General features: G+C 42.0%; 1 protein-coding gene across 7 annotated transcripts in view; it reads right to left on the bottom strand.

The window, feature by feature from the left end:
• LOC106023986 overlaps window positions 1–11,340 on the bottom strand; it is a 51,209-nt gene extending 39,869 nt beyond the window's left edge. For 4 of the 7 annotated variants that reach the window (XM_029119975.2, XM_034292290.1, XM_034292291.1 and 1 more), the window contains exons 1-4: window positions 8,845–9,753; window positions 5,956–6,057; window positions 2,364–2,480; window positions 421–522 (exon numbers count right to left, since the gene is read on the bottom strand). In XM_029119975.2, the coding sequence (XP_028975808.2) occupies window positions 421–522; window positions 2,364–2,480; window positions 5,956–6,057; window positions 8,845–9,402 (879 nt within the window). In that variant the 5' untranslated portion in view covers window positions 9,403–9,753. Of the gene's footprint in view, window positions 1–420; window positions 523–2,363; window positions 2,481–5,955; window positions 6,058–8,844; window positions 9,754–11,221 lie in introns of those variants that run through there. The other 3 variants (XM_034292293.1, XM_034292292.1, XM_034292294.1) reach the window with 3 other exon arrangements.
• Between the last annotated feature and the right edge of the window lie 14,999 nt (window positions 11,341–26,339).

Here is a 26,339-nt window from a genome sequence, read left to right as displayed (position 1 = left end):
AGACACATGAGAAATGGAGAGACAGCTGAGAGGAATGTGAGAGCTGGCTGAACACGTTTTGGAACACTCCCAGTCACTTCACATGTGCTTGAATCCAACTTCTCCAAACCCAACAGAGCCCAGATCTGTTCTGTCCCACGGTCCCGTCAGCCACTCTGTGTCAGAGAAGGTTAATTATGGGTAATGTACCATTTATAAACAAGCTCTCCTGAGGGAGGAAGGCTAAATGGAGCTGACAGTTCCATCTGGAGTACTAAGCTATGGGAAGAGAATGTATCTTCCCTCTTATTGTGGACCTGGCTGTAGAGCCCCTAGTGAGGAGGACTGAGGAGGCTTGAGAGAGCAGGGTTATGGGACAGTTGTGTGATCTCACCCAAGATCAGAACATATTTCATTGTATTCAGTGCATTGACTGAATACCTGGTTGAGTTGGAAAAAGGTATTTTCAAAATCTCTGAGGTCCTTCTGGATATCACAGCCCTCGTCCATCTCCTGATGCTTTCCTGCTATCCAAGCCTCCACCTAGAGCACACAGGACAAGATTTTTACCCTACAATCTTCGTATCCCACAACCTTTAATTATTACCCTATAGAATTGCAGATACGTATCTAGATTAACATACAGTAATTAGCGCATGCATGTACATGCTGTTGTGTGCTGGACCCCAGTGCAATCCAACAAACAGCCCAGTGGCAGGCTTCACCACTTGAGTTACGTGGGACCAGGTTGCTCCTCTTACTAGCTACATATAACTGAAGACTTGTTATTTCCCTTCTCCAGGAGCTGGTGTTTATAAGAAAACAGTAAGCACCCACCACTAACCTGGCAATGTTATGATGTGAGTGTAAATTTGCACTTCTGGTTGGAAACTAACTGCCCAATAAAGTTTCATCTATTCTAACCTAAATCAGGGAGGTCAAAGATAATCATTCAAACATCATAACCTTAACTCTAACCCTTAGATAGAGGTTGAAAAAGTTCCAATATCTTATAACTAATCTCAGCTTTCCATGACTTAGTGGACATAGTTACATTTTGATCAACAGTCCATTGTTTAATAAGGTTGAAACAGGAAGTAACAGGAAGAAACAAAGCATCATGACTTCCTGTCTGAGGTCATTACGGTCTGTATTGAGTAAACCATGTTACCATGGGATGAGACAAAGAGAGAAGGCAGAGGGAGATAATGTCTTTCTGAACCAATGTCAGTCCAGACCCATTGCCAGTTGGGACCCAGTGTCAGTTCAAACTCACCGTCAGTCCAGACCAGTGTTAGTTGGGACCAGTGTCAATCTGGACTAGTGTCAGTCGGGACTAGTGTCAATCTGGACTAGTGTCAGTCGGGACTAGTGTCAATCTGGATCAGTGTCAATCTGGACTAGTGTCAGGCGGGACCAGTGTCAGTCCAGAACAATGTAATGCCAGAACAATGTCCGTCCGGACCAGTGTCAGTCCAGACCAGTGTCATTCCGGACCAGTGTCGGTCTAGACCAGTGTCAATCTGGACTAGTGTCCTATTCCTCTCTTCCCAACTCCTCTCTTCCCCCATTCTAACTCCTCTTTCCTCTCTTCTAAACTCCTCTCTTCCCCCATTCCAACTCCTCTCTCCTCCCATTCCAACTCCTCTTTCCTCTCTTCCAAACTCCTCTCTTCCCCCATTCCAACTCCTCTCTCCTCCCATTCCAACTCCTCTTTCCTCTCTTCCAAACTCCTCTCTTCCCCCATTCCAACTCCTCTCTCCTCCCATTCCAACTCCTCTTTCCTCTCTTCCAAACTCCTCTCTTCCCCCATTCCAACTCCTCTCTTCCCCCATTCCAACTCCTCTCTTCCCCCATTCCAACTCCTCTCTCCCCTCTTTCCATCTCTTCTCTTCCCAACTCCTGTCTTCCCAACTTCGCTCCCTTCTGACTCCTGTCCCCTTTCCTGTTTTTGTCTTCCTTAACTCCTTTGAACTTCTCCCTCCTCCTCTCCTTACACCTCCTTCCCTCCCACATAGCTCGTAGTCTGGACAGATTCTAAGTCCCTAAACATTGTGTTCTGTTGTGAGGGTTATGAGATAACATCTTAATTCCTCATCCCTGACATGATTCCTGTCTTGCTGCCAACCCATTGCTAGCTAAACACAATGCATGCTCTTTGAAAATAAGCAGAAAAGGCATCTGCTAAACAACATGAAATAGAAATGTAATCACAGTCTAATCTGATGTGATGGTAAGAAATTACTTTGTTTACTTAGATAGGTATGCACTATTGTAAATCATTATGACATGCCATTCTGAACTAATTATTATTAACTACATTATTTAGAAAGTGAATTATCAGCTTACTGTCCCTTTTGGGTTTGGTACTGATTGCTTCCTACCTGTAGTACTTCATGGTTGAAGAGGTCAGTGCTTTTGGTGTTCCTATCATTCTGTTCTACCACTATTGTCCAAGCATACTTGTCTTTGTTTGGGGAGCTTGTTCTGGGTCCCAACGCCTGTAGGATCACCAACAATCCATGGTCATTTATACAGCACCAATTAGATAAGAACCTGTCATGATTATTTAGACCAACTAGATAAGAACCTGCCAAGGTTATTTAGACCTATTAGATAAGAATCTGCTATGATCATTTAGACCAATTAGATAAGAATCTGCTATGGTCATTTAGACCAACTAGATAAGAACCTGCTGTGGTCATTCAGACAAACTAAATAAGAATATGCCATAGTAATTTAGACCTACTAGATAAGAACATACCATGGTTATTTAGACCAACAAGATAAGAATCTGCTATGGTCATTTAGACCAACTAGATAAGAACCTGCTATGGTCATTCAGACAAACTAAATAAGAATATGCCAAAATAATTTAGACCTACTAGATAAGAACATACCATGGTTATTTAGATCAACTAGATAAGAATCTGCCATGGTTATTTAGATCAACTAGATAAGAACCTGATATGGTTATTTAGACCAACTAGATAAGAACCTGCTATGGTTATTTAGACCAACCACACAGTAAGGAGAGGAAGTCAACTCTACCATGAACATTCAGAATGTTAAACCATCATAGACTTTTGTGAAGACTTGCTATGGTTATTTAGATAAGGGTTAGGGGGGCCAGGAGTGGGGTTAGGGTCAGGAGGGCCAGGAGTGGGGTTAGGGTCAGGAGGGCCAGGAGTGGGGTTAGGGTCAGGAGGGCCAGGAGTGGGGTTAGGGTCAGGAGGGCCAGGAGTGGGGTTAGGGTTAGGAGGGCCAGGAGTGGGGTTAGGGTCAGGAGGGCCAGGAGTGGGGTTAGGGTTAGGAGGGCCAGGAGTGGGGTTAGGGTCAGGAGGGCCAGGAGTGGGGTTAGGGTCAGGAGGGCCAGGAGTGGGGTTAGGGTTAGGAGGGCCAGGAGTGGGGTTAGGGTCAGGAGGGCCAGGAGTGGGGTTAGGGTCAGGAGGGCCAGGAGTGGGGTTAGGGTTAGGGTTAGGAGGGCCAGGAGTGGGGTTAGGGTCAGGAGGGCCAGGAGTGGGGTTAGGGTCAGGAGGGCCAGGAGTGGGGTTAGGGTTAGGAGGGCCAGGAGTGGGGTTAGGGTCAGGAGGGCCAGGAGTGGGGTTAGGGTCAGGAGGGCCAGGAGTGGGGTTAGGGTTAGGAGGGCCAGGAGTGGGGTTAGGGTTAGGAGGGCCAGGAGTGGGGTTAGGGTCAGGAGGGCCAGGAGTGGGGTTAGGGTCAGGAGGGCCAGGAGTGGGGTTAGGGTTAGGGTTAGGAGGGCCAGGAGTGGGGTTAGGATTAGGGTTAGGGTTAGGAGGGCCAGGTGTGGGGTCCAGTATTCTGCCATCATTATCATTACTACATTGTAACTATCATCATCTCCAAAAAAACAGGAGTTAACAGACCTGGGCTGTAGATCTAAAGTATTTGTGTCCAGTAATGTTGTGTTAGACATCAATTAAATAAAATAGTTATTTAAACTTCTAATTAAACATGTGTCTGGATCAGACTGGACCCAAAGACTCCATAACCCTAACTCCACAACCCTAACTCCACAACCCTAACTCCACAACCCTAACTCCACAACCCTAACTCCACAACCCTAACTCCACAACCCTAACTCCACAACCCTAACTCCACAACCCTAACTCCACAACCCTAACTCCACAACCCTAACTCCACAACCCTAACTCCACAACCCTAACCCAAGAAGCAGGAAACATCTGGGAGAATGGGGGAAAAGATTGGTCTTTCCTTATCTCCCATACATCAGGGCAGACAAAGAACGTACACTCATCTGTATTCACCTCTCAGTGTCATGCCCTTTTCTGACAAACTATAAGTGTATACCAAGTCTGGTTTCAACACTTGGGTTAGACGTTAATAATGACCCAAAGTGGTGCAGGTAAAAGTTACAAGTTTTTATCCATTTCAGTCTTATAAAAGCGTATAAAAACAATTCTGTTTAAAGTCGCCATATTAAAAGCCATTTTCTTCCCCTGGGGTCGCACTACAGCAAAGGAGTTCTGAACCATTTCTGTGAAGGCCTTACCCAACCCCTAGACAACCCTGTAAGGAATTCTGAACCATGTCTGTGAAGGCCTTACCCAACCCCTAGACAACCCTTTAAGGAGTTCTGAACCATGTCTGTGAAGGCCTTACCCAACCCCTAGACAACCCTGTAAGGAGTTTTGAACCATGTCTGTGAAGGCCTTACCCAACCCCTAGACAACCCTGTAAGGAGTTCTGAACCATGTCTGTGAAGGCCCTACCCAACCCCTAGACAACCCTGTAAGGAGTTCTGAACCATGTCTGTGAAGGCCCTACCCAACCCCTAGACAACCCTGTAAGGAGTTCTGAACCATGTCTGTGAAGGCCCTACCCAACCCCTAGACAACCCTGTAAGGAGTTCTGAACCATGTCTGTCTGTCTTAGCGGTTTCCCTATTGCTGTCCCCAACAAAAACCTTATTCCCTAAATAGTGCTCTGCTTTTGACTATAGGTGTATGGGCCCGGAACAGACTTCCTGCACCCTATAAATGGAATAGGCTGCCATTTGGAAAGCAGCTGCTGGTCTAACTCCGAACAACAATAATAACTCTTCATGGCTTGGCTAGCAGATCTATGAGCTCACTTCCTACTCTCTTGGCACTGGGACAACTGCGCTGGGGGAAATGGAGGAAAACAACTTAATTAACAATAAAGCCTAGGGCTAGATCATTTTTTTGCCACTGAAAAGCAAAATAATACCAATATCTTGAGCATTTGTGCAGATAGGACATTTACATTTAACATACACTATTATTCAGAGTGATTTCCAATTATGAGTGCATTCAAATATGTGCTGTTTCCCTCAGGGAATCAAACCCACAATCTGCAAAATCTTTTACCAACTGAGTGTACAGGGCCTTAAATACATAGGCCTACATAAGCCCACAGTCATGCAGGCAGTAGCATTGTATATAAGAGTAGTGTAGGAACTATGAGTAGCATTGTATATAACAGTAGTGTATCGACTAACAGTAACATTGTATAAAAGAGTAGTGTAGTAAATAAGAGTAGCATATTATATAAAAGTAGTGTGGTAACTAACAGTACCATTGAAAATAACATTAGTATAGTCATTGACAGTAGCATTATATAACACTATTGTAGTAACTGAGAGTCACATATTACATAACAGTAGTGTATTAACTAACAGTAGCATAACAGTAGTGTAGAGAAAACAGTAGCATATTAGATAACAGTAATGTAGTAACCATCAGCAAGCATATCAGAGAACAGAAGTGTAGTAACTAACACTAGTATAGTAGTTACTATACAGTAGTTACTTCCAGTAGTATAGTAAATTCTAGTAGTATATTATATAACAGTATTGTAATAACTTCCAGTAGTATATTATATAGCACTAGTATAATAACTAACAGTAGTATATTATATAACCCAAGTTTAGTAACTTCCTGTAGTATCGGATATTGAACTGCTATAGAATACCTGATTCTGGGTCTTCTCTCTGGACCATGGTAATAAGTCTGAACCAGGAACAGGACTCCTATTAGGCTGCTGGTCAGGATTGGACTCTTTCCTCAGCAACATCTGTGTAGAATGACACAAGGCAGTGGCATTAATTAATGCCCTCAATTAATTATCAATCTGTAAATAACCAACTTGTTCAGCTAGATTGCCTTGGATTTGTTTGTGCTTTTCGAAATTGCATCGCTCTTTTTAATATATATTTATTTAGTGACTTACAATTTTTTGACATGATTATTTGTCCTATTAAATTTAGAACCAACTATTATTATCAACAATGACCTGATCTCTGAAATATTTAAAGCAGCCAAACAATATTTGGGAGCTTTATCTTTATATATTTCATGTAATATATACAGAATAGAGATATACAGTACATGTGTATCATTCGTGGTATTTTAGAGAGCTTTATAACTGATTTAAGGTGTTTTAGATGTTATATCAGAAAAATTTTCAGAATGTACTGTAGTGATCAATTACATGAGTTATACTAATGTGGCCCTGTAATACAACAAAATAACATTTAGTTTTTGCTCTTCAAATGGTCTTAAAATCTGAAAGTACAATCTTAATCAAACGGTTAAGGGACAATGTTCATCTGTGTTCAGTAAGTCCAGGAGGAAAAAGGTATTCCATACCTACAGTATACACAATGAACAGCATCTAAATCAGACTAACAGGTCTGCTGGCGTCATGTGGGCATCATGTTCAGCTGGGAGACGGGGCATCAATGTGTCTTTGTCTCCTTGCATACTGAAGACTAGTGGTTGTGATGATCTCATCATATTACATTAGGAATAATGCTAAACGTCGCCCACGACAAAGCTCCTTAGACCGCAACAGGGTCCCCCTTCAGGGAACCTCTAACTCGGAAAAACATTTAATGGGGACACGTAATATAAGGAAATGACAGAGAATAAAAAGACAAGCTCCATCAATAAAGATATACACTCACCTAAAGGATTATTAAGAACACCATACTAATACTGTGTTTGACCCCCTTTCGCCTTCAGAACTGCCTTAATTCTACGTGGCATTGATTCAACAAGGTGCTGAAAGCATTCTTTAGAAATGTTGGCCCAAATTGACAGGATAACATCTTGCAGTTGATGGAGATTTGGGGGATGCACATCCAGGGCACGAAGCTCCCGTTCCACCACATCCCAAAGATGCTCTATTGGGTTGAGATCTGGTGACTGTGGGGGCCATTTCAGTACAGTGAACTCATTGTCATGTTCAAGAAACCAATTTGAAATGATTTGAGCTTTGTGACATGGTGCATTATCCTGCTGGAAGTAGCCATCAGAGGATGGGTACATGGTGGTCATAAAGGGATGGACATGGTCAGAAACAATGCTCAGGTAGGCCGTGGCATTTAAACAATGCCCAATTGGCACTAAGGGGCCTAAAGTGTGCCAAGAAAACATCCCCAACACCATTACACCACCACCACCAGCCTGCACAGTGGTAATAAGGCATGATGGATCCATGTTCTCATTCTGTTTACGCCAAATTCTGACTCTACCATCAGAATGTCTGAACAGAAATCGAGACTCATCAGACCAGGCAACATTCTTCCAGTCTTCAACTGTCCAATTTTGGTGAGCTTGTGCAAATTGTAGCTTCTTTTTCCTATTTGTAGTGGAGATGAGTGGTACCCGGTGGGATCTTCTGCTGTTGTAGCCCATCTGCCTCAAGGTTGTGTGTGTTGTGGCTTCACAAATGCTTTGTTGCACACCTCGGTTGTAACAAGTGGTTATTTCAGTCAAAGTTGCTCTTCTATCAGCTTGAATCAGTCGGCCCATTCTCCTCTGACCTCTAGCATCAACAAGGCATTTTGGCCCACAGGACTGCCGCATACTGGATGTTTTTCCCTTTTCACACCATTCTTTGTAAACCCTAGAAATGGTTGTGCGTGAAAATCCCAGTAACTGAGCAGATTGTGAAATACTCAGACCAGCCCTTCTGGCACCAACAACCATGCCACGCTCAAAATAGCTTAAATCACCTTTCTTTCCCATTCTGACATTCAGTTTGGAGTTCAGGAGATTGTCTTGACCAGGACCACACCCCTAAATGCATTGAAGCAACTGCCATGTGATTTGTTGATTAGATAATTGCATTAATGAGAAATTGAACAGGTGTTCCTAATAATCCTTTAGGTGAGTGTATGTGGTTTATGTATTTCTTTTCAACCCTGACAGTAAAAATGATGTATTGAGAAAAATATTCCATAGTAAAAACTATTTACCAAAACTGACATCCTCTTGGCAGGTATTTAATGATCTTTTAAGTAACCTAGTCATTACATTTCAGTCATTTAGCAGCTCTTATCCAGAGTGACTTACAGTAAGTACATATATTTTAAAAGAGCCGGGTGAAACAACCACACAGACCATACAAATAATAAAGATAAAACATAAAAAGTTAACAAAAGGTAACAGGCAGAGGTGGTGGGAGTGGAACTACTTTGGATGAACATATCAAGATCATTAGACGAATTATACAGCAAAATTACATTTGGTATGTAATTATAGCTCCATGAAGGACCGTCCATTCATCTGGAAAAAGTATTCAAATTTCTCTTACCAGTCCAACTTTTTTAGTGCCAGAGAAAATGGTTTGCCATTTCTTAACCTGTATATATAATTAACTGCAAAAATGTATCATCATAAATATACACGTCACTATAGTTATTATATTATTAAAATAAATATTTGTGTCTATATTAACCTTGGCTAGTCTTTCAGTTAGAGATTTTCATGAAAATAAATTGACTGGTACTTGCAATGTGATGAAGCTACAGTATAAACCACTTAGCGCCATTTGTGTAATTTCAATTCAACAGACCTTGAGTTGTGAGCTGGGTTGGTTCTCACAGCTGACTCCCAGTATTCTGGCCAGACCAGACTTGTTATTGTTGTTATTGTTGTTATTGTTTTCTGATCTGGGCATCTCTGTGCCGGGGGTTAGTAGTGGACCCACATGGACCCCCCGGTGATCTGAATGTCCCGATTTCCTCCAGGCGTTGTGCTCCTTGTCAGAGCTGCCAGAGATGGTGATCTTCTTGATGGATCGGGTGGCGGTGGAGGCTGGAGGCAGAGCAGCATTGTCCTCCTGTTGCTGCTGTCCGAGAGGTACATGGGTCATAGGGGTCCATTTGGCAAGCGGTACCAGCTGTGGACTGAGGGGTGCCATATCCGTAGTGGCCCCACACACCTGTGCCTGGCTCAGGTACAGGGAAACCCGCTCTTGGAGGCTGGACTGCAAAGTGATATTACCCAGAGTCCCACTCTGCCAGGAGGACTGCGGGAGAAAGTCAGGACATTTAAATTCGCCAGGTGCAGGGATGGACAGCCTGGTGCCAATGGTGAAGGGTTGGACCTTCCTCACAATGCCCTCTGACATGGCTTTCAGTGGAACAGAACGTACAATCTCATTCACTACAATGTGAAGCTCAGCTCGACTTGCTCCACTATGACAAATACCACAGCCCAAATTAGATGAAAAGTCTGAAACCTCCCCCCTCTCTCCCTCCCCTCTCTAAATCTCTCTTCTCTACCTCCCTCCCTCCTCTCTCTTTATCTCTTTTCTCTCTCCCTCCCCTCAATCTCTAACACTCTTCTCTCTCGTTTGTTTTCTGCTAGGCAGTTAAGGAGAATGAAGTAAAAAGAAAGCAAAATGCTCTTTCCTCCTCCTCCTCTGTCTTCCTTCCTCTCTCCTCTCTCTTTCTGAACAGGAAGGAAAGCGTAGAGAGGCTTAGCGAGACTCAGCTTCTGGCTCATCCACCTTCTTGTGCATGTTAAGTAGACACAGAACACAGCCCAGAATGGCTTCCTTAGACTCCTGAGAGCTGATCCTGTCCCAGACGTATCGCAGCGCTGCTCCCACGTGGCCAAAAGTGGAGGACAGAGTCCTGCGTAGGAACTGAACCAGGGAACCTGTTAATCTACTGGAGAGCAGTGCCCGGAGCAGGACGAGCACAGCGGGCATAGTGCTGAGGAGTCCCCCTGACACACAGCCAGCAACGCTCAAAGAGGAGCACAATGAAGTCACCACCAGCGTCCCTTTCAGGGAGGACCCACCTCTGAGGAGGATCTGAGTGCCTCTCTTTTTCTCTCTGTCTCTCCCCTTTCTCTTTTTATCAGTCTCTGTCTCTCCCCTTTCTATTTCTCTCTATCTGTCTCTCTTGACAGTTGGAGTTCACACAAAACCAACCGGAGGCTGTAAAGTTTGGCTGTCAAAACTTTCTGTCTGACCCAGAACAGACCAGCGGTGCAGATAAGAGGAGAAGCTGGAATTGGAGACCTTCCCCTGACCTCAATCAATCACAGCTTCCCCAGCTGAGGTAATGCTACCTTCAACCTAAACACGCTCAACAGCCCTTCAACTTAAAAGGGAAATGACAAAAGAAGTGTATTTCTCTCCGGTTTAAATTCAAGAATAGAGGTTTCCTGCTAGTGGAAAACAGACTCTGTTCACCCTGTTATGTAACAGATGTCTTCCTGTCCAGGTAATGACAAAGTACGGCTCATAGGTGAATAGTCCTTCTGCATGAGGGATAGAGAATGTATGTCATCCGAGCGTCTCGTCAGGAATGGCTGCTTCAACCTCCTTCTGTGTCTTTCCCCTCCTGCCTGCCAGTCACAGGTCCAGTTGTCAGGGTGGAGCCATCCGTTTTGCCACAGGCTGTTTCTGACAACTGTAGTCATCTATAACCCCTATCACCCCTTTTTTCTCAAGTTGGTTGGACCCAGATCACATTGTTGAAAGAGACAGTTGGCTGGCTCGTTGGAAGGGTGGAGGGGTCGGGGGATGGGTGGGTGTTATTGACTTGACAGGACAGCAGAAAAAACATTTTTAGGGAGGAGAGGCACAGGGGAAGGGAGAAAGGAACGGCTGTGACACCATAATTAACTTTCTCGTCTGACCTTTGGCCTCAAACATAGCATATGTTGACCAGGTGGGTCAAAAGCTGATGCCACAAAATATTTGGATGAATTATAAGGTTCCCTCCGCAGATGTCAGAACAGTTTTCTAATAAAATATCTTTCATAAGGGTGCTTAACAACATTTCTAAAGCTTAACACAGCCATGTCTAAGATTTTTACAGCACTACAAGCATAAATGTCTAAGATATTTACAGCACTACAAGCATAAATGCAAGTTACACAATTCATGTTTTAAGTTAATGTTTCAAATAATTCTACAAAATCTTTCAGAGTACCTCAGTCAGACGGCAGTCACCCAGCAAAGGAACTGAAATCTTTCACCAGCAGTCAGTCACCAGTCCCTCAGCAGTCAGTCACCAGTTCCCGAGCAGTCAGTCACCAGTCCACCAGCAAGTCAGTCAGTAACCCCCAGTCACCAGTCCCCCAGCATTCCCCCAGCAGTCAGTCACCAGTGCCCCAGCAGTCACCCAGCAGTCAGCCACCAGTCACCCAGCAGTCAGTCACCAGTCCCCCAGCAGTCAGCCACCAGTCACCCAGCAGTCCCCCATCAGTCAGTCACCAGTCACCCAGCAGTCCCCCAGAGCAGTCAGTCAATAGTCACCCACAGCAGTCAGTCAGCAGTCACCCACAGCAGTCAGTCAATACTCACCCACAGCAGTCATACAATAGTCACCCACAGCAGTCAGTCAACAGTCATCCACAGCAGTCAGTCAATAGTCACCCACAGCAGTCATACAATAGTCACCCACAGCAGTCAGTCAACAGTCCCCCAGCAGTCTGTCCCCTCTGTCTGTTAGTTTACAGTTAGAAATGCTAATGGTGCCTAAAACCGCCCTGGTTTCATGATGAGATCATCATAGGAAGGCATTTAATGTGTTGCAGCTTGAAATAAGAGACTGGGAACATGCAAGCAGGGAGGGTTTCCTGAGGTCACAGGACGTGAAACCACTGATGTCTGTGAGTATGTCGCAGATGGTGATTTGCAAATAGCTACCTCTCATCAAGTGTCCCCATGTGCTGCTCGATTTTGGTGACCCAACTGGGTAAGACATTTCAGGGGCTAGGTCTTGCTATGAGGTTGAATCCGGAGGAACGGGTCCTCGATAAACAAGCAGGGTGATGTCTATTGCAGTGTGTGTGATCAGTTAGTTTCAACTTGTATGTTACCAACTGATGATGTTCAACAGATGTCACATTAAACAGCTGAGGGCTTTGAACTGATTGACTGGCTTAGACACATGGCAGGTGTTCAACAGATGTCACATTACTGACAACAAGGGTCAACAGAAGAATGAGAAGACTTTTTAGTTATATTTCTGTAAAACAACATATGTATCTAGATAAGAGGGGAGGATATAGTCAGTAAATACTAAGTTAACATTTAGAAAATAACACCTGTTTTTTGCAATACCAAGACATAGAGGGCTCCTGAGGAGTGTGTCCTGTTAAAGGAATTACTACATATATTGACTAAAACATTTATTATATGAATCCATTATCTGTATGTATTCATAAATGATTGAAGAATTTAATGTAGAAATGCCTGTTTAGCTGTTGGACTCACTCAGAACCTAAAATATCTGTGTATTTCTTCAATGTTAGTAAACAAAGTAAAGTTAACCACCTTGACAGCCCAAAAATATGTTTCAATTTATAATGTTGATATCATGGCTGACTAGCCCTGCACCAAACTCTTTGTTGCCATAACTCCTGTTTTCCAACAGATTTAGGAAATTATATTGGTCACAGGAAATGGGTTTTTGTGACTTCTAAATTGCTACAAGGCCACATGACATTGCTTTAAAATGTGACTGCTACTGCTGACAATCGACTAGTGAACCAGGCTGTGGCGAAGTAAGTGGGCTCTTTTCAAAAATTCAAACAGATCTCACAGAGCCCCAATAGAACAACACCAGTTAGACCTAACCAAATCATAAAAAACAAACAGAGTCAGACATTATTTTACATAATGGAAATAATCAACCAATATACAAATTTGAATGCTACCTTGTTTCAAAAAGTGTGCACAATGGCAGAGTATTTGTGAATGAATTAAGTAGAAGAAAAAGCTTGATTCCCACCTCAGGGAGGGCCAGCAGAGTGAGAAGACAAGAGCGTCAGTACTATGCATACATCGATGCCAACACCTTGTTAGACCGTTGTTACAACATGTAACACTGTAAGACCACTGTTACACCATGTAACACCTTGTTAGACTGTTGTTACACCATGTAACACTGTTAGACCACTGTTACACCATGTAAAACCTTGTTAGACCGTTGTTACACCATGTAACACCCCTGATACATCTTGTAATATAATGTTAGACCACTGTTACACCATGTAACATCTTGTTACACCCCTGATACATATTGTAATACACTGTTAGACCACTGTTACACCATGTAACACCTTGTTGCATCATCATTGTTACACTGCCAATGTGTTGTTTACTTCTAGCTTGCTCTTCATCCACAGACTGGACTAAAGGTGTTTTCACAGGCAGCCAGTTCTGATATTTGTTCCTTTAACATCTTTTTTAAAAGAGCAATTTTTCAATACAAATCATAATTGAAATGTCTGTATAAATACAGTATGCCTTAACATGGACCATTGTGTGGTTGTTGAAACATGATTTGGTTCAAATGCCGTCCTCCTCTCTTCCAGGTCTGTTGCCTCTCTGAAGACGCTTGGTGAGACAAGCTCTTTGTGGTATGAATGATGTCATCATACCCTCCCAAGAAGATAATCAAAACAGGAATCTCTAACGGCCTGGTGGGTGGGAAACAGAGTCTTAGTCCAGTAATAGTTAGTCATTACTGGATGGAAGGCTTAGATCTTAGATCTAGTCTTATTCATTTGTTAGTGAATACTAAATAGAGGGCTTAGATCTTAGATCTAGACCTATTCATTGGTTAGTTAATACTAAATAGAAGGTTTAGATCTTAGACTTAGTTCTATTCATTTGTTAGTGAATACTAAATAGAAGGTTTTGATCTTAGATCTAGTCCATTCATTAGTTAATTAATACTAAACAGAAGGCTTAGATCTTAGATCTAGTCTTGTTCTTTGGTTAATACTAAACAAAAGGGCCGAGATCTAGTCATATTCATTAGTTAGTTAATACTAAGCCTCTTAAACCAGGCCTAGAATGTCGCTAGGCTTGGGGAATATCTATAGTATTTTTGTTATAAAGGGGTGGAAAAACGTTTTTGTCAGTAATGTCTCAAAACAAGTTAATCCAATCAAAACCATTGCTTGGGCTAACGCCTCGAAACACGTCAATCCAGTCAAATGCATTGCTTGGGAAGGGCTTACATAGGTGCTTAGGAGAATAATGCCTTCAGTGCAAAAGTAGCTTGCTAAGTGAAGATGGCAGCAAAGTCTAAATAAAACCCCATCGAAATCTGTGGATCTATGTCGTGTTTGTTGTCAATCATTTGCGACCGGACTACACATTCGCGTTAGAAGATATAATTGGACCGGTAAAGCGGTATGTAGCTCCTGTCGCAATTGTCTGCTATAATATAAACTGTGGATGAGGTAGAAAAAATTGGCTTTTGTGAGGGGAAAGGCTAATTCTCAACTGAACGAAAAGAGCTGGCGCGGCAGTCTCAACCCCCAGATGTACCAAAAGATCTTCACCCAACGTATTTTCTTGTCCTCCGTCTCGTTTTGACATGCGTGTGCTGCTGTGTCCTTTTGCATTCAGAACACAAACCTGATCCTCAATTAGTGAAATCCGAAGAGTAACCACTAGTATCACTGACCTGTCCATTTTCAATTTCAATAAATCGCAGTCTGTCGGCCATGCTTGATCAATTAAACTTTTACTATAGCCTTTAGGAAGGCACGCCCATTTCAGAACAGCAGAGAAGTTGTAATGGTATCATTGCCTCAATCTTATGAATAGAGCACAGTTCTTCCAAAACAGAATTACATTTTTTTTCCACTTACATTTGATTATTTTCTGGTATGTTGCAACCTAGGTAGGAACTAAAAACTTTCAGGAAATATGTTCTATCCCGTTCGAAGAATTAGTGAAACCACGCTAAGCCCGCCTTCAACAAGCCTGTGAGTGAAGGTTTATTTTGAATAGACAAGTTTCCAGACCTCCAAGGAGGACAGACGGGATTGGAGGTGTGGCCTTGCAAGATTAGTTAATAGAAGGCTTATATCTAGTCCTATTCATTAGTTAATACAAAATAGAAGGCTTTGATCTTCGACCTAGATCTCTTCATTTATTATTTAATACTGAATAGAAGGCTTAGCTCTTAGATCCAGACCTGCTACAGTGGGGAGAACAAGTATTTGATACACTGCCGATTTTGCAGGTTTTCCTACTTACAAAGCATGTAGAGGTCTGTAATTTTTATCATAGGTACACTTCAACTGTGAGAGACGGAATCTAAAAAATCCAGAAAATCACATTGTATTATTTTTAAATAATGAATTTGCATTTTATTGCATGACCTAAGTATTTGATCACCTACCAACCAGTAAGAATTCCGGCACTCACAGACCTGTTAGTTTTTCTTTAAGAAGCCCTCCTGTTCTCCACTCATTACCTGTATTAACTGCACCTGTTTGAACTCGTTACCTGTATAAAAGACACCTGTCCACACACTCAATCAAACAGACTCCAACCTCTCCACAATGGCCAAGACCAGAGAGCTGTGTAAGGACATCAGGGATAAAATTGTAGATCTGCACAAGGCTGGGATGGGCTACAGGACAATAGGCAAGCAGCTTGGTGAGAAGGCAACAACTGTTGGCGCAATTATCAGAAAATGGAAGATGTTCAAGATGACGGTCAATCTCCCTCGGTCTGGGGGTCAATCTCACGCCGTCATGGATTAAAATCCTTCAGCACACGCAAGGTCCCCCTGCTCAAGCCAGCGCATGTCCAGGCCCGTCTGAACTTTGCCAATGGCCATCTGGATGATCCAGAGGAGGAATGGGAGAAGGGCATGTGGTCTGATGAGACAAAAATAGAGCTTTTTGGTCAAAACTCCACTCGCCGTGTTTGGAGGAAGAAGAAGGATGAGTACAACCCCAAGAACACCATCCCAACCGTGAAGCATGGAGGTGGAAACATCATTCTTTGGGGATTTTTTTCTGCAAAAAGGACAGGACAACTGCACCGTATTGAGGGGAGGATGGATGGGGCCATGTATCTTGGCCAACAACCTCCTTCCCTCAGTAAGAGCATTGAAGATGGGTCGTGGCTGGGTCTTCCAGCATGACAACGACCCGAAACACACAGCCAGGGCAACTAAGGAGTGGCTCCGTAAGAAGCATCTCAAGGTCCTGGAGTGGCCTAGCCAGTCTCCAGACATGAACCAAATTGAAAATCTTTGGAGGGAGCTGAAATCTGTATTGCCCAGCGACTGCCCCGAAACCTGAAGGATCTGATGAAGGTCTGTATGGAGGAGTGGGCCAAAATCCCTGCTGCAGTGTGTGCAAACCTGGTCAAGAACTACAGGAAACGTATGATCTCTGTAATTGCAAACAAAGGTTTCTGTACCAAATTTTAAGTTCTGCTTTTCTGATGTATCAAATACTTATGTCATGCAATAAAATTCAAATTAATTACTTAAAAATCATACAGTTGTAATTTTCTGGATTTTTGTTTTAGATTCCGTCACTCACAGTTGAAGAGTACCTATGATAAAAAGTACAGACTTCTACATGCTTTGTAAGTGGGAAAACCTACAAAATCAGCAGTGTATCAAATACTTGTTCTCCCCACTGTACATAAAGTTGTAGTTCTGGGGTCATTGATAAAACGCTCAGTGAGGACATAGGACTGAGGATGATGAGGGCCAGAGGAATCATGATTAAAATAGGCTCACTTACAAAATACAATCTTGTTTACAAAGATAGTTGGGACAGTGTAAAATGTAAATAAAAGCCTAATGTAATGATGTGCAAATCATATATATTCATATAGAAAATAGTACAAAGACAACATATTAAAATGTTGAAACTGAGACATTTTATTGTTTCTTAAAAAAGGTATGCCCACTTTGAATTTGATGCCAGCAACACGTTTAGAAAAAGTTGGGACAGAGGAAACAAAAGACCGGAAAATTTGTATAATGCTAAAAAACAAAAACTGGTGGAAAATCTCAACTAATTATGTCAATTGGCAACAGGTCAGTAACATGATTAGGTATTAAAAGATCATTCCAGACAGTATGGGTCTGTCAAAAGTTAAGATGGGGAGGGCATCACTACTCTGTGAAAGGCTGCGCGGGAAATTGTGCAACAGTTTAAGAATAACGTTTCTCAGCGTAAAAAAACGTCTCATCATCTACAGTAAATAATATCAGGTAAGGATTCAGAGATTCCAGAGAAATCTCTGTATGTAAAGGACAAGGTCGAAACCCAATATTGGATGGCCGTGATCTTCGGGCCCTCAGGCGGCATTGCATTAAAAACAAACATGATTCTGTAGTGGAAATCACTGCATGGACTCAGGAAAATTTCTGAAAATCATTGTCTGTGAACACAGTTTGTTGCTGCTAAGTTAAAACTCTACCATGGAAAGAAGAGACCATATATAAACAAGATCCAGAACCGCTGGCTCCTTCTCTGGGCCCGAGCTCATTTAAGATAGACTGAGGTGAAGTGGAAAACTGTCCTGTTAATTATTTTCTGGAACCAAGTCAGAAGAGAAGGACTATCCACCTTGTTATCAGTGCACATTTCAAAAGCCAACATCCTTGTATGGTATGGGGGTGCATTAGTGCACATGGCATGGATGACTTGCAAATCTGTGAAGGCACTATTAATGCTGAACCTTATATACAGGTTTTGGAACAACATATGCCGCCATCCAGACGACATGTTTATTACAGCAAGACAATGCCAAACCACATTGTGCATGTATTACAACAGCATGGCTCCAAAGTAAAAGAGTCTGGGTGCTAAACTGGCCTGCCTGCAGTCCAGACCTGTCACCCACTGAAAATATCTGGCACATTATGAAACAAAAAATACGACAAAGGAGACCCAGAGCTGTTGTGCAGCTGCAATCCAATATCAAGCAGAATGGGACAACATTCCACTCAAAACTACAGCAGTTGGTCTCCTCAGTTCCTAAAAGTTTACGGAGTATTGTCAAAAAGATGCACCTATTGTGATGAAAATGTCCCCCGTCCCAATGCTGTACTGTTTTCAGTTAAATATAGGGACAAATGATTTGCACATCACTGCATTCTGGTTTTATTTGCTTTATACGCAGCGTCCCAACTTTTTTGGAAACAGGGTAGTACATTAGCACATCATTAAATATTACTAAACTGAAGCTGCTCTGTATTTTCTACGAGTTGCTTAGAAGTGTTGGGGACAGGGTGAATTTCCATCCTGATGTCCTTTCTTAGTTTGGAGGTTGCGATCTATGATGTGAAATAGCTCCATGTCTCAGTTGTGGTCCTGCTCGGCAGTCAAGTCTGTTTTTGGTGGACTGTAGAGGTTGTATTTGGTTTTGTTGAGGATATAGATATCTGTATTGGGTCAGAAGGTAGGACACACCATGCAGCCATTTGATAGCTCAGTGGGTGGGAGCTCTAGGCCAGTAACCAAATCATTACTGAGTGAAATCTCAAGCCAACAAGGTAAAACCCATGTCTTTCAGCAGTGATTACTCTAGGGTCACCATCAATAATAACTGTTCATCTGGCTGTGATCCCACTCTCCAAGGGTATCTAAGGGAGATATGAAGAAAATATGAAGAAAGAATCCCATTGTAAGTCACACATACATAACACAAAGGACATATATGACTTTTATAAACTCCAACTAACTTAATTAATTTGATTCCATGCCCATAACACTAACTGCTGGACCACACAGGCCACAGTCCCAACCTAGAAGTCTTGGACTTCTAATGAGTAGTATTGTAGTTCATTGAGTATTCTTAGCGTGCGTGTGAATATGTAACAACCAAATGTCTACCATCTGGTCAATGTCTCTGCCATTACTTCACAGAACATTACTAAAGTCTCCAGTGTTCCCTCTATTAAATGCCTGCTGTCATGTAGACTCTGTCACATATGGCTTGCTATGTTTTACCAGATGCTTAGTTTTTCTAATTACTTGGGTTCCAAGTAGTTTACCAAATATAGAGAAGGGGAGGGTTTAGAACATGCTCCAATATAACAAATGTTTGGTTTAATTCAATGTTGATGGCAGCAGAGTCAATGAATGTCTGAAGCGAATTTCGAATGGTCTGTCTGAGTAGACCTTTGTTTTACTTCAGCGTGGTCTGGACCACCAGAGTGGATTACTCATGATCTGCCATGTTGAGCCACAGTGTTTTAGAAAATGTCAGTGTTGGCCCTGGGAGAGGAGAGAGAAGGAGAGAGTATCACTGGGCAAGAAGAGGGGGGTCTTCTGGAATCGTGTTCATGAGAAACATGTCAAATGTTAAATACCCAATGTGTCCTTGCTTTCACCCATGGGCATGATTTTCCTAGAAGTAATGGAACAAAAAGAAAGCACAAAGTGTCAGAGTCATTGAATATGACATGTTCATATGTTCATGTTCATTTACATACCTTATTCTAATAAATACACCTCACAAATATATAGCTATTGGGTTATTTGCTAATGACATCAGTGATCACTGCCCTATTGCATGTATCAGAGACACTAGGCCAAAAACTGACCCCTGTATATATTTAAAGAGAAAATATAAACACTTCTTAGAGCAAGACTTTATCCATGACATTTGTCTCTCTGAGATTTTATTTTACCCACAAATTGCATGATGGACCCAGTCTTGGCGTTTTCCTTCTTCTCTTAAATGTTTACCTCCACGGCTGATAAACACGCCCCACAAAAGGGACTTAGGGTAATAATGGAACCAATCCTTTGTTCTCCTCTGATTTGAAAAGCCTCTTCCTACAAAAGTTGAGGAAAACTGTCAAGGAAAACTGATGAAACTGCTGATCAAAAGCTGATTGGCTGCTTTTTAGGTAGCTGGGAAATTAATGGACTGGACGAATAAAAAAGGCAAAATCTAGATACTTTCTTAATGCTGTGCCGGAGTATGCCCGTGATCCCTATAAATTCTGGAAAACCGTTAACTTTCTTTAACATGTAACACCTGGACAACCCTGCCGAAGCAGATATCAGATTCTGGGATTGTCAGTGACCGAACTGAAATTAACAATGCCTTTAATAAGCACTGTATCTCTGCTGGATTTCTTTTTGAAAGAAAAAATTGCCAATATAAACCTGACCGTTTATTGCTTCAACACCTCGGCCCACAGGGGAAGAGCAAAACAATAACACAGTTTTTAATTTCCAAAAATTATTATCTGTATTATCTGCAATAGATTCTAATAAATCGGGAGGTGCTGACAATCTGGATCCATATTTACTGAAATTGCTAGTATAGTGACGCACATTAAAGTACCTGCTGTGGCATGACATCATGGGTGAGAGCTGTCGTAGGAAACACTAGTCGTAGGAAAGTTTCCTAAAGCTTGGAAAACTGCTATTGTATTACCACTCCACAAGAGAGGTGATGCTAGTGAATTGGATAATTATCGACCATCTCAAAGCCCACTTGGTCAAACTACAACAGTCATTGGTGAATAAGGAACTGCAATCATGTTTAAATTTCAAGCATTCAAACTGGTTTCAGACCTAAATACAGTACAGTTTGTCTGTTATAGATTATGGGGATATTATCTACATGCTACAGCATCCACACGTCACCCACTGGATGCTACTTATCATTCTGCCCTCAGGTTTGTTACAGGTGTTAGCTACAGAACTCTCCACTGTAATTTATATCAAAGAGTGGGTTGGACTTCACTGTCCTTGTGATGAGAACAACATGCTCTAGTGTTTGTCTATAAAGCATTTCTCCTTTATCATCACTTATCAACATAAGTGAGCCTGAATTACAAATGAGGCCCCTGCAATCTCCACAGAATTGGGTATGACTGCCTTTTTTCTCATTACGCTTATGAAATAGCCTGCAGACCAAACTTAAACTGGGGAATCTTGTCCCCCTCGCCCATTTGAAACATTTATTGGAGAATTTTAGTTACTGTTGCTTGTAACTGTTTTGGGTAATGCGGGTTCTTGTGCTACCAGGGGAATAACCTCTGGGTAAATGTAAGAGTCTGCTGCTGTCTTTGTGTTAACTGTGATTCCATGCACTGACAAAGGTATAAGACAGAAGCTACATGTGTTGAAGGGTTCTGTGCAGGGTCTGTGTGTCCTTGGGCTTAAAGGTAGGGGTTAAAGTACCCCTCCCCCTGGTTAAAGTATGCATTCAGCCACAATGCATTGAACAGAAAACATTTTGTTATAGCGACATGCACATATATGTGGGAGAAATTGTGTAGCTATTTCAAAACTGGGTGTTTGATGTATGTAATCATCCAGAGGTGGTATGTCAGACATGTTCTGATTGTACATGACTTGTATTGACAGAGGTGGTACTTGTATTTGTGAGAAGTATATGTATGCTCCATGTGCTGACGTCTTGGTGGACAAATATCAGGTAATGTCAAATTTCAGACTGATAATTTAGACTGATTGTAATCCTTCTGAAAGGTAATAGAAAGTTCAGGAAACCTTCAGGGATCAGGAAGGGTGATACAGGCTATGTCTGGAAACCAGACCAGGTTGCATTACAGTAGTAACAGTGGACAGTTAGCGCTAATGGGCGCATGCAAGACATACCGCCTACAAACATCACCAGATCAATAAGAGGCCATGCAGGCTCTGCTGGCCAATCAGCTCCAGAGGAATCCTGGCTGGTCTGGACGGGCTCACTTGATCATGTGACATCATAGGTTGACATATTAATGGTGTTACAGGAGTCATTTCCCCATAGGGTTAGGGTTTGGGTTGATGAAGGAACAGAGGAAAGCTGGACCTCATTATCAGCCTCTCACATAACATCAATCACTCTGAGAGGGGCTTCAGCTCTCACCCATGATGTCATGCCACAGCAGGTACTTTATGAAGATGCTGGGATCCAGGGCTTTTACCAAGTGTGTGACCTCTACTGTACGAATGCTCCTACATGCACACACACACATACACACAGACATGCTTTCCAACCCTTCTCATTCTATGTAATTCTAAACAGACATTTTACCTGAGATAAAATCTAGTTCAAGTAATGTGTTTTCAAGAATTGCTTTACTGGGTCCTGCTATCCTTTGAGGGACAACATAATGAATTGTTAAAGGTGATCAGTGTTTCTGGCACCAGGTCTTACAATCCCTGAATAGATGGAACATGTTTGCATCTTAGCCAGTGTGTTGAGGGAGCTCCTCCAACCGATCAACTCTAATCAGAGGTAAACCACAACAAGAAAATGACCAGAAAACCTGTTAAGCTTTCACAGATGGATCCTCTCCTCCAATATCCATATTTTTTATTTAAGTTTAATCTTTAAAAGGATTAAGATTAACATTTCTGTTTTGAGTATCTGCTGTCAACTCAACTGTCAACTCCATCATCGGTGGTTAAAGAGATTTTTTTCTCACTATAATGAAAATATTTTGTCACTTTTATGAATCATGTGCTTGAACTATAACAGTATTTGCTATGGAAGACCTATGACAGCAATTCATGTTTCATGTTTGTTTTTTTATGTTCTGAATGTAGACAAATATGCCAAAATCCTAACAATCAGTTGGATCAGTCTGAAAAACATCTACCAATCAGTTGGATCAGTCTGAAATACATCGACCAATCAGCTGGATCAGTCTGTAATGCATCGGCCAATCAGCTGCATCTGTCTGAAATACATCTACCAATCAGTTGGATCAGTCAGAAATACATCGACCAATCAGCTGGATCAGTCTGAAATACATCTACCAATCAGCTGGATCAGTCTGAAAGACTTCCCATCACTTGGTTCAGGCTAAAATAGATCCATCAATCACTTGGATACATGCTAAATACATCGACCAAGTAGTTGGATCCATCTGAAAGAATTCTACCAATTGGTTAGATCAGTCTAGAATGCCTGGTAGAGCTGAACGCCTAATCATGTCATTGTAAAACAAAGATTTCAAAACGTAAATGAAAGAAATAACTGACTATACAAATGCACTCTTAGCTTAAAGTCAAAGTCGTAAGCAGCCAATGATAACCAATGAACGCAATTGTCTGAGATGCAAAGCAGGCTGAATCACATGGTGTACCTGTATGGACAGAGTTGATTTGGCCACATCAAATGCAATCATCCTTTGGCAGAGTGCTTCCCAACACACCTTTTCTCCTCAGATATAAGGTTTTATCTTGAAGGCAACATCGTGTTACAGCTATCTAACAAATATTTGCCTAATCTTCAAAAAAATTCCTGTCTGAGCAGTGCAACTCTTTCTGGCATTGTTCAGTACATTTGACAAACAAACCTTGAAATTTGGAAAAAAAACATGTTGCCTATCATTGTTCTCAGAAAGATGTGTTGATAGTAGATAAATAAATGACATTTTATATGGTTTGGCTAATATTATCGTAGATACACTGTACTCTGTTTTTACCAGCCACCCAACCAACCAAAATTAAACTAGCACTTCATCGGTCACTAATCTGCGCGCCCACCTTTGTTTGCATGTTGATCACACACCACTGAGGTGCGCAATTGATATTTTCATTCAAAACATTTCAAAACAAAATCAAGTATGCAACGTGTCGTAATTATTTCTCACACATGTTTTTATAGACGTTTTATAGACTCTGGACTCAGCCCAAATGTATTTTTTTATTATTACAACTTGTACTCTTAATATGTTCACCCGGCACAGCCAGAAGAGGACTAGTCACCCCTCCAGGCCTTGTTCCTCTCTAGATTTCTTCCTAGATTTCAACTTCCTAATTTAGGAAGTTTTTCCTAACCACTGTGCTTCAACACTGTTTTTGATTGCTCCTTGGGGTTTCAGGCTGTATATTTTGTAAAAGTGACAACTACTGATGTAAAAAAGGCTTTATAAATACGTTTGATTGATTGATGTCAAGGAAGGGTTACGTTTTGCAAACAACAACATGCTGTTTAAGGACACATTCAAGTGCAGGAGAATGTTACTGTTGCATATAGTTCTGGGTCTGGAGGCACTCACAGAAACACACTGATGACAGCAGAGAACGGGCTGGCTGGGTTGGGCTTGCAATGCAGGGTGTCATGGCTGGACCATTCTTTCAGAGTTCCTGAGACGCCTCTGAAGGGAGCACTTCCATAGAGGAGAGACACAGTGGTGTTTGTGGTAGGGTTAGTCTTTCATATAGTACAGATACGCTGAAGACACGTGTATGTCTTTGTTTTGGGGGGTTTGTGGTTGTATGATATGTTAGCTGGAGACTAGTTTGTGTTTGTGTGCATGTATGGTTTGGGTGTAGGATGGGGTAGATAGAGTGTGTATGGGGGTGTGGGGGACAGGGGTATGTGGATTACAGCTGGAGACAGGTGGTGGACCAAGCCTCAGACAACTGACCTCAGGAGGGGAGGGTGGGTGAAAGGACCATGTGTTTCAGAAGGAAAGTGGAGCTGAAGGGGCTGGTGGTTGTTCACTCTTTTGGAGTTCAGAGAACAACACCATGTGATATCAACAGGCCGGGGCGGATCCTCTGCTTTCAGAACTTCACACCATAAGATGAATATTGATTTGGTTTATTGAGGATGTTTGGAGATTTGGAGATACATATGGTCATGCAACTCATATTAGGGTCATGCAACTCAGATCTCATAAGAATCCTGATTTAAGAGGCGTGACTCTACAACATGAATGCTAGTCTCTGTCTACCTAATTCATTATTAAAGCACAATGATTCCTCCACTAGACTCTCCGGAGAGGCGAAGGTTACTTGCAACATGGCAATTTGTTCCTCTTCCAGTACACAGAGACCCACATGAAGACCCTATGAGAGACGCTAAGAGACCCATATAGACACCCTCAGAGACAACAGCTCTGTTTTTTAAATTATATTAAATTAAACACTTTCAGCATAACAAACATCCAACCCTAAATAGGCTTAAACATAATAAGGCAAGAACTAAGGAGAAAACAACAGACTTAGCTTCAGCCTGCATTGTGTCTCTTAAATTGGACACACAGCATGTGTGTCTTTTTAGGCTGATACACAGTGGGACAGTTTTGTAGACACAGATTAAGCTAGTCTTTTACAAAAAAGAATAACTTAATAGAAATCACTATATAGCTTTATTTTTTAATCCTGGACTATGCTTATTACTGTGTCTGTGTCTGCAAAACGAGCCCATCATGTCAGTCTCTTTAGACTGTGGACAACATGTCAGTCTCTTTAGACTGTGGACAACATGTCAGTCTCTTTAGACTATGGAGACAACATGTCAGTCTCTTTAGACTGTGGACAACATGTCAGTCTCTTTAGACTATGGAGACAACATGTCAGTCTCTTTAGACTGTGGAAATGACATGTCAGTCTCTTTAGACTGTGGAAATGACATGTCAGTCTCTTTAGACTGTGGAAATAACATGTCAGACTCTTTAGACTATGGAGACAACATGTCAGTCTCTTTAGACTGTGGAAATGACATGTCAGTCTCTTTAGACTGTGGAAATAACATGTCAGTCTCTTTAGACTGTGGAAATGACATGTCAGTCTCTTTAGACTGTGGAAATGACATGTCAGTCTCTTTAGACTGTGGAAATGACATGTCAGTCTCTTTAGACTGTGGAAATTATATCAGCAACAGTCATCTTCTATGGTTGTTTCAATATTTGATAGAAACCCATTGACATTCTCATTCTCATCCACTCTTACCCAGAGCAACTCTCAAGGACAAAGACTGCCTACAAATTCATTTTCTTCTAGGATTTTCTTTATGAATGTATTAATTTTGGCTCCAGTTACGTTTTACTCCAGTGGCACAGTCCAAACCCTCAGAACACTTCAGAACACAAATAGTTGTTTCCTGGGCAGTAGAACCACATCAACCCATCTCAAGGAGAGGTTGAACTTTACCACAAGGCATTGCTAAGCTCTGCCAGCACTCCCACAGCCTTGTCCCTAACACTCCACAACAACACTTGGCTTCTGCAGTTGTTATGACTAGTAAAGTTATGTGCAGTTGGACACCTCCTGCTGTGTATCAGGTCACAGGGCACAGCAACACACTCCCACCCACCCACACACACACACACACACACACACACACACATTTCACAAACATATACACACACTTCTACACACTCAAAAGCACATAACACAAACAGATACATTTGTCATTCTAGAGAAGAAACTGGAGACATTTTTGTAGTTTTACAACTCCATTTTCTCTCAGTCTATCAGTCTGTCTATCTGGTTGTTGACTAGAGTAGATAGTGAGGGTTTGGGTGGGGGCAGCTGTCACAGGGTGAGTGGGAGAGG

The sequence above is a fragment of the Esox lucius genome, chromosome 5 (assembly GCF_011004845.1).
Source record: "Esox lucius isolate fEsoLuc1 chromosome 5, fEsoLuc1.pri, whole genome shotgun sequence".
Lineage (NCBI taxonomy): Eukaryota > Metazoa > Chordata > Actinopteri > Esociformes > Esocidae > Esox > Esox lucius.
Note: the sequence above shows the minus strand (reverse complement) of the source record. Positions and strands in the feature narration are given on the sequence as shown.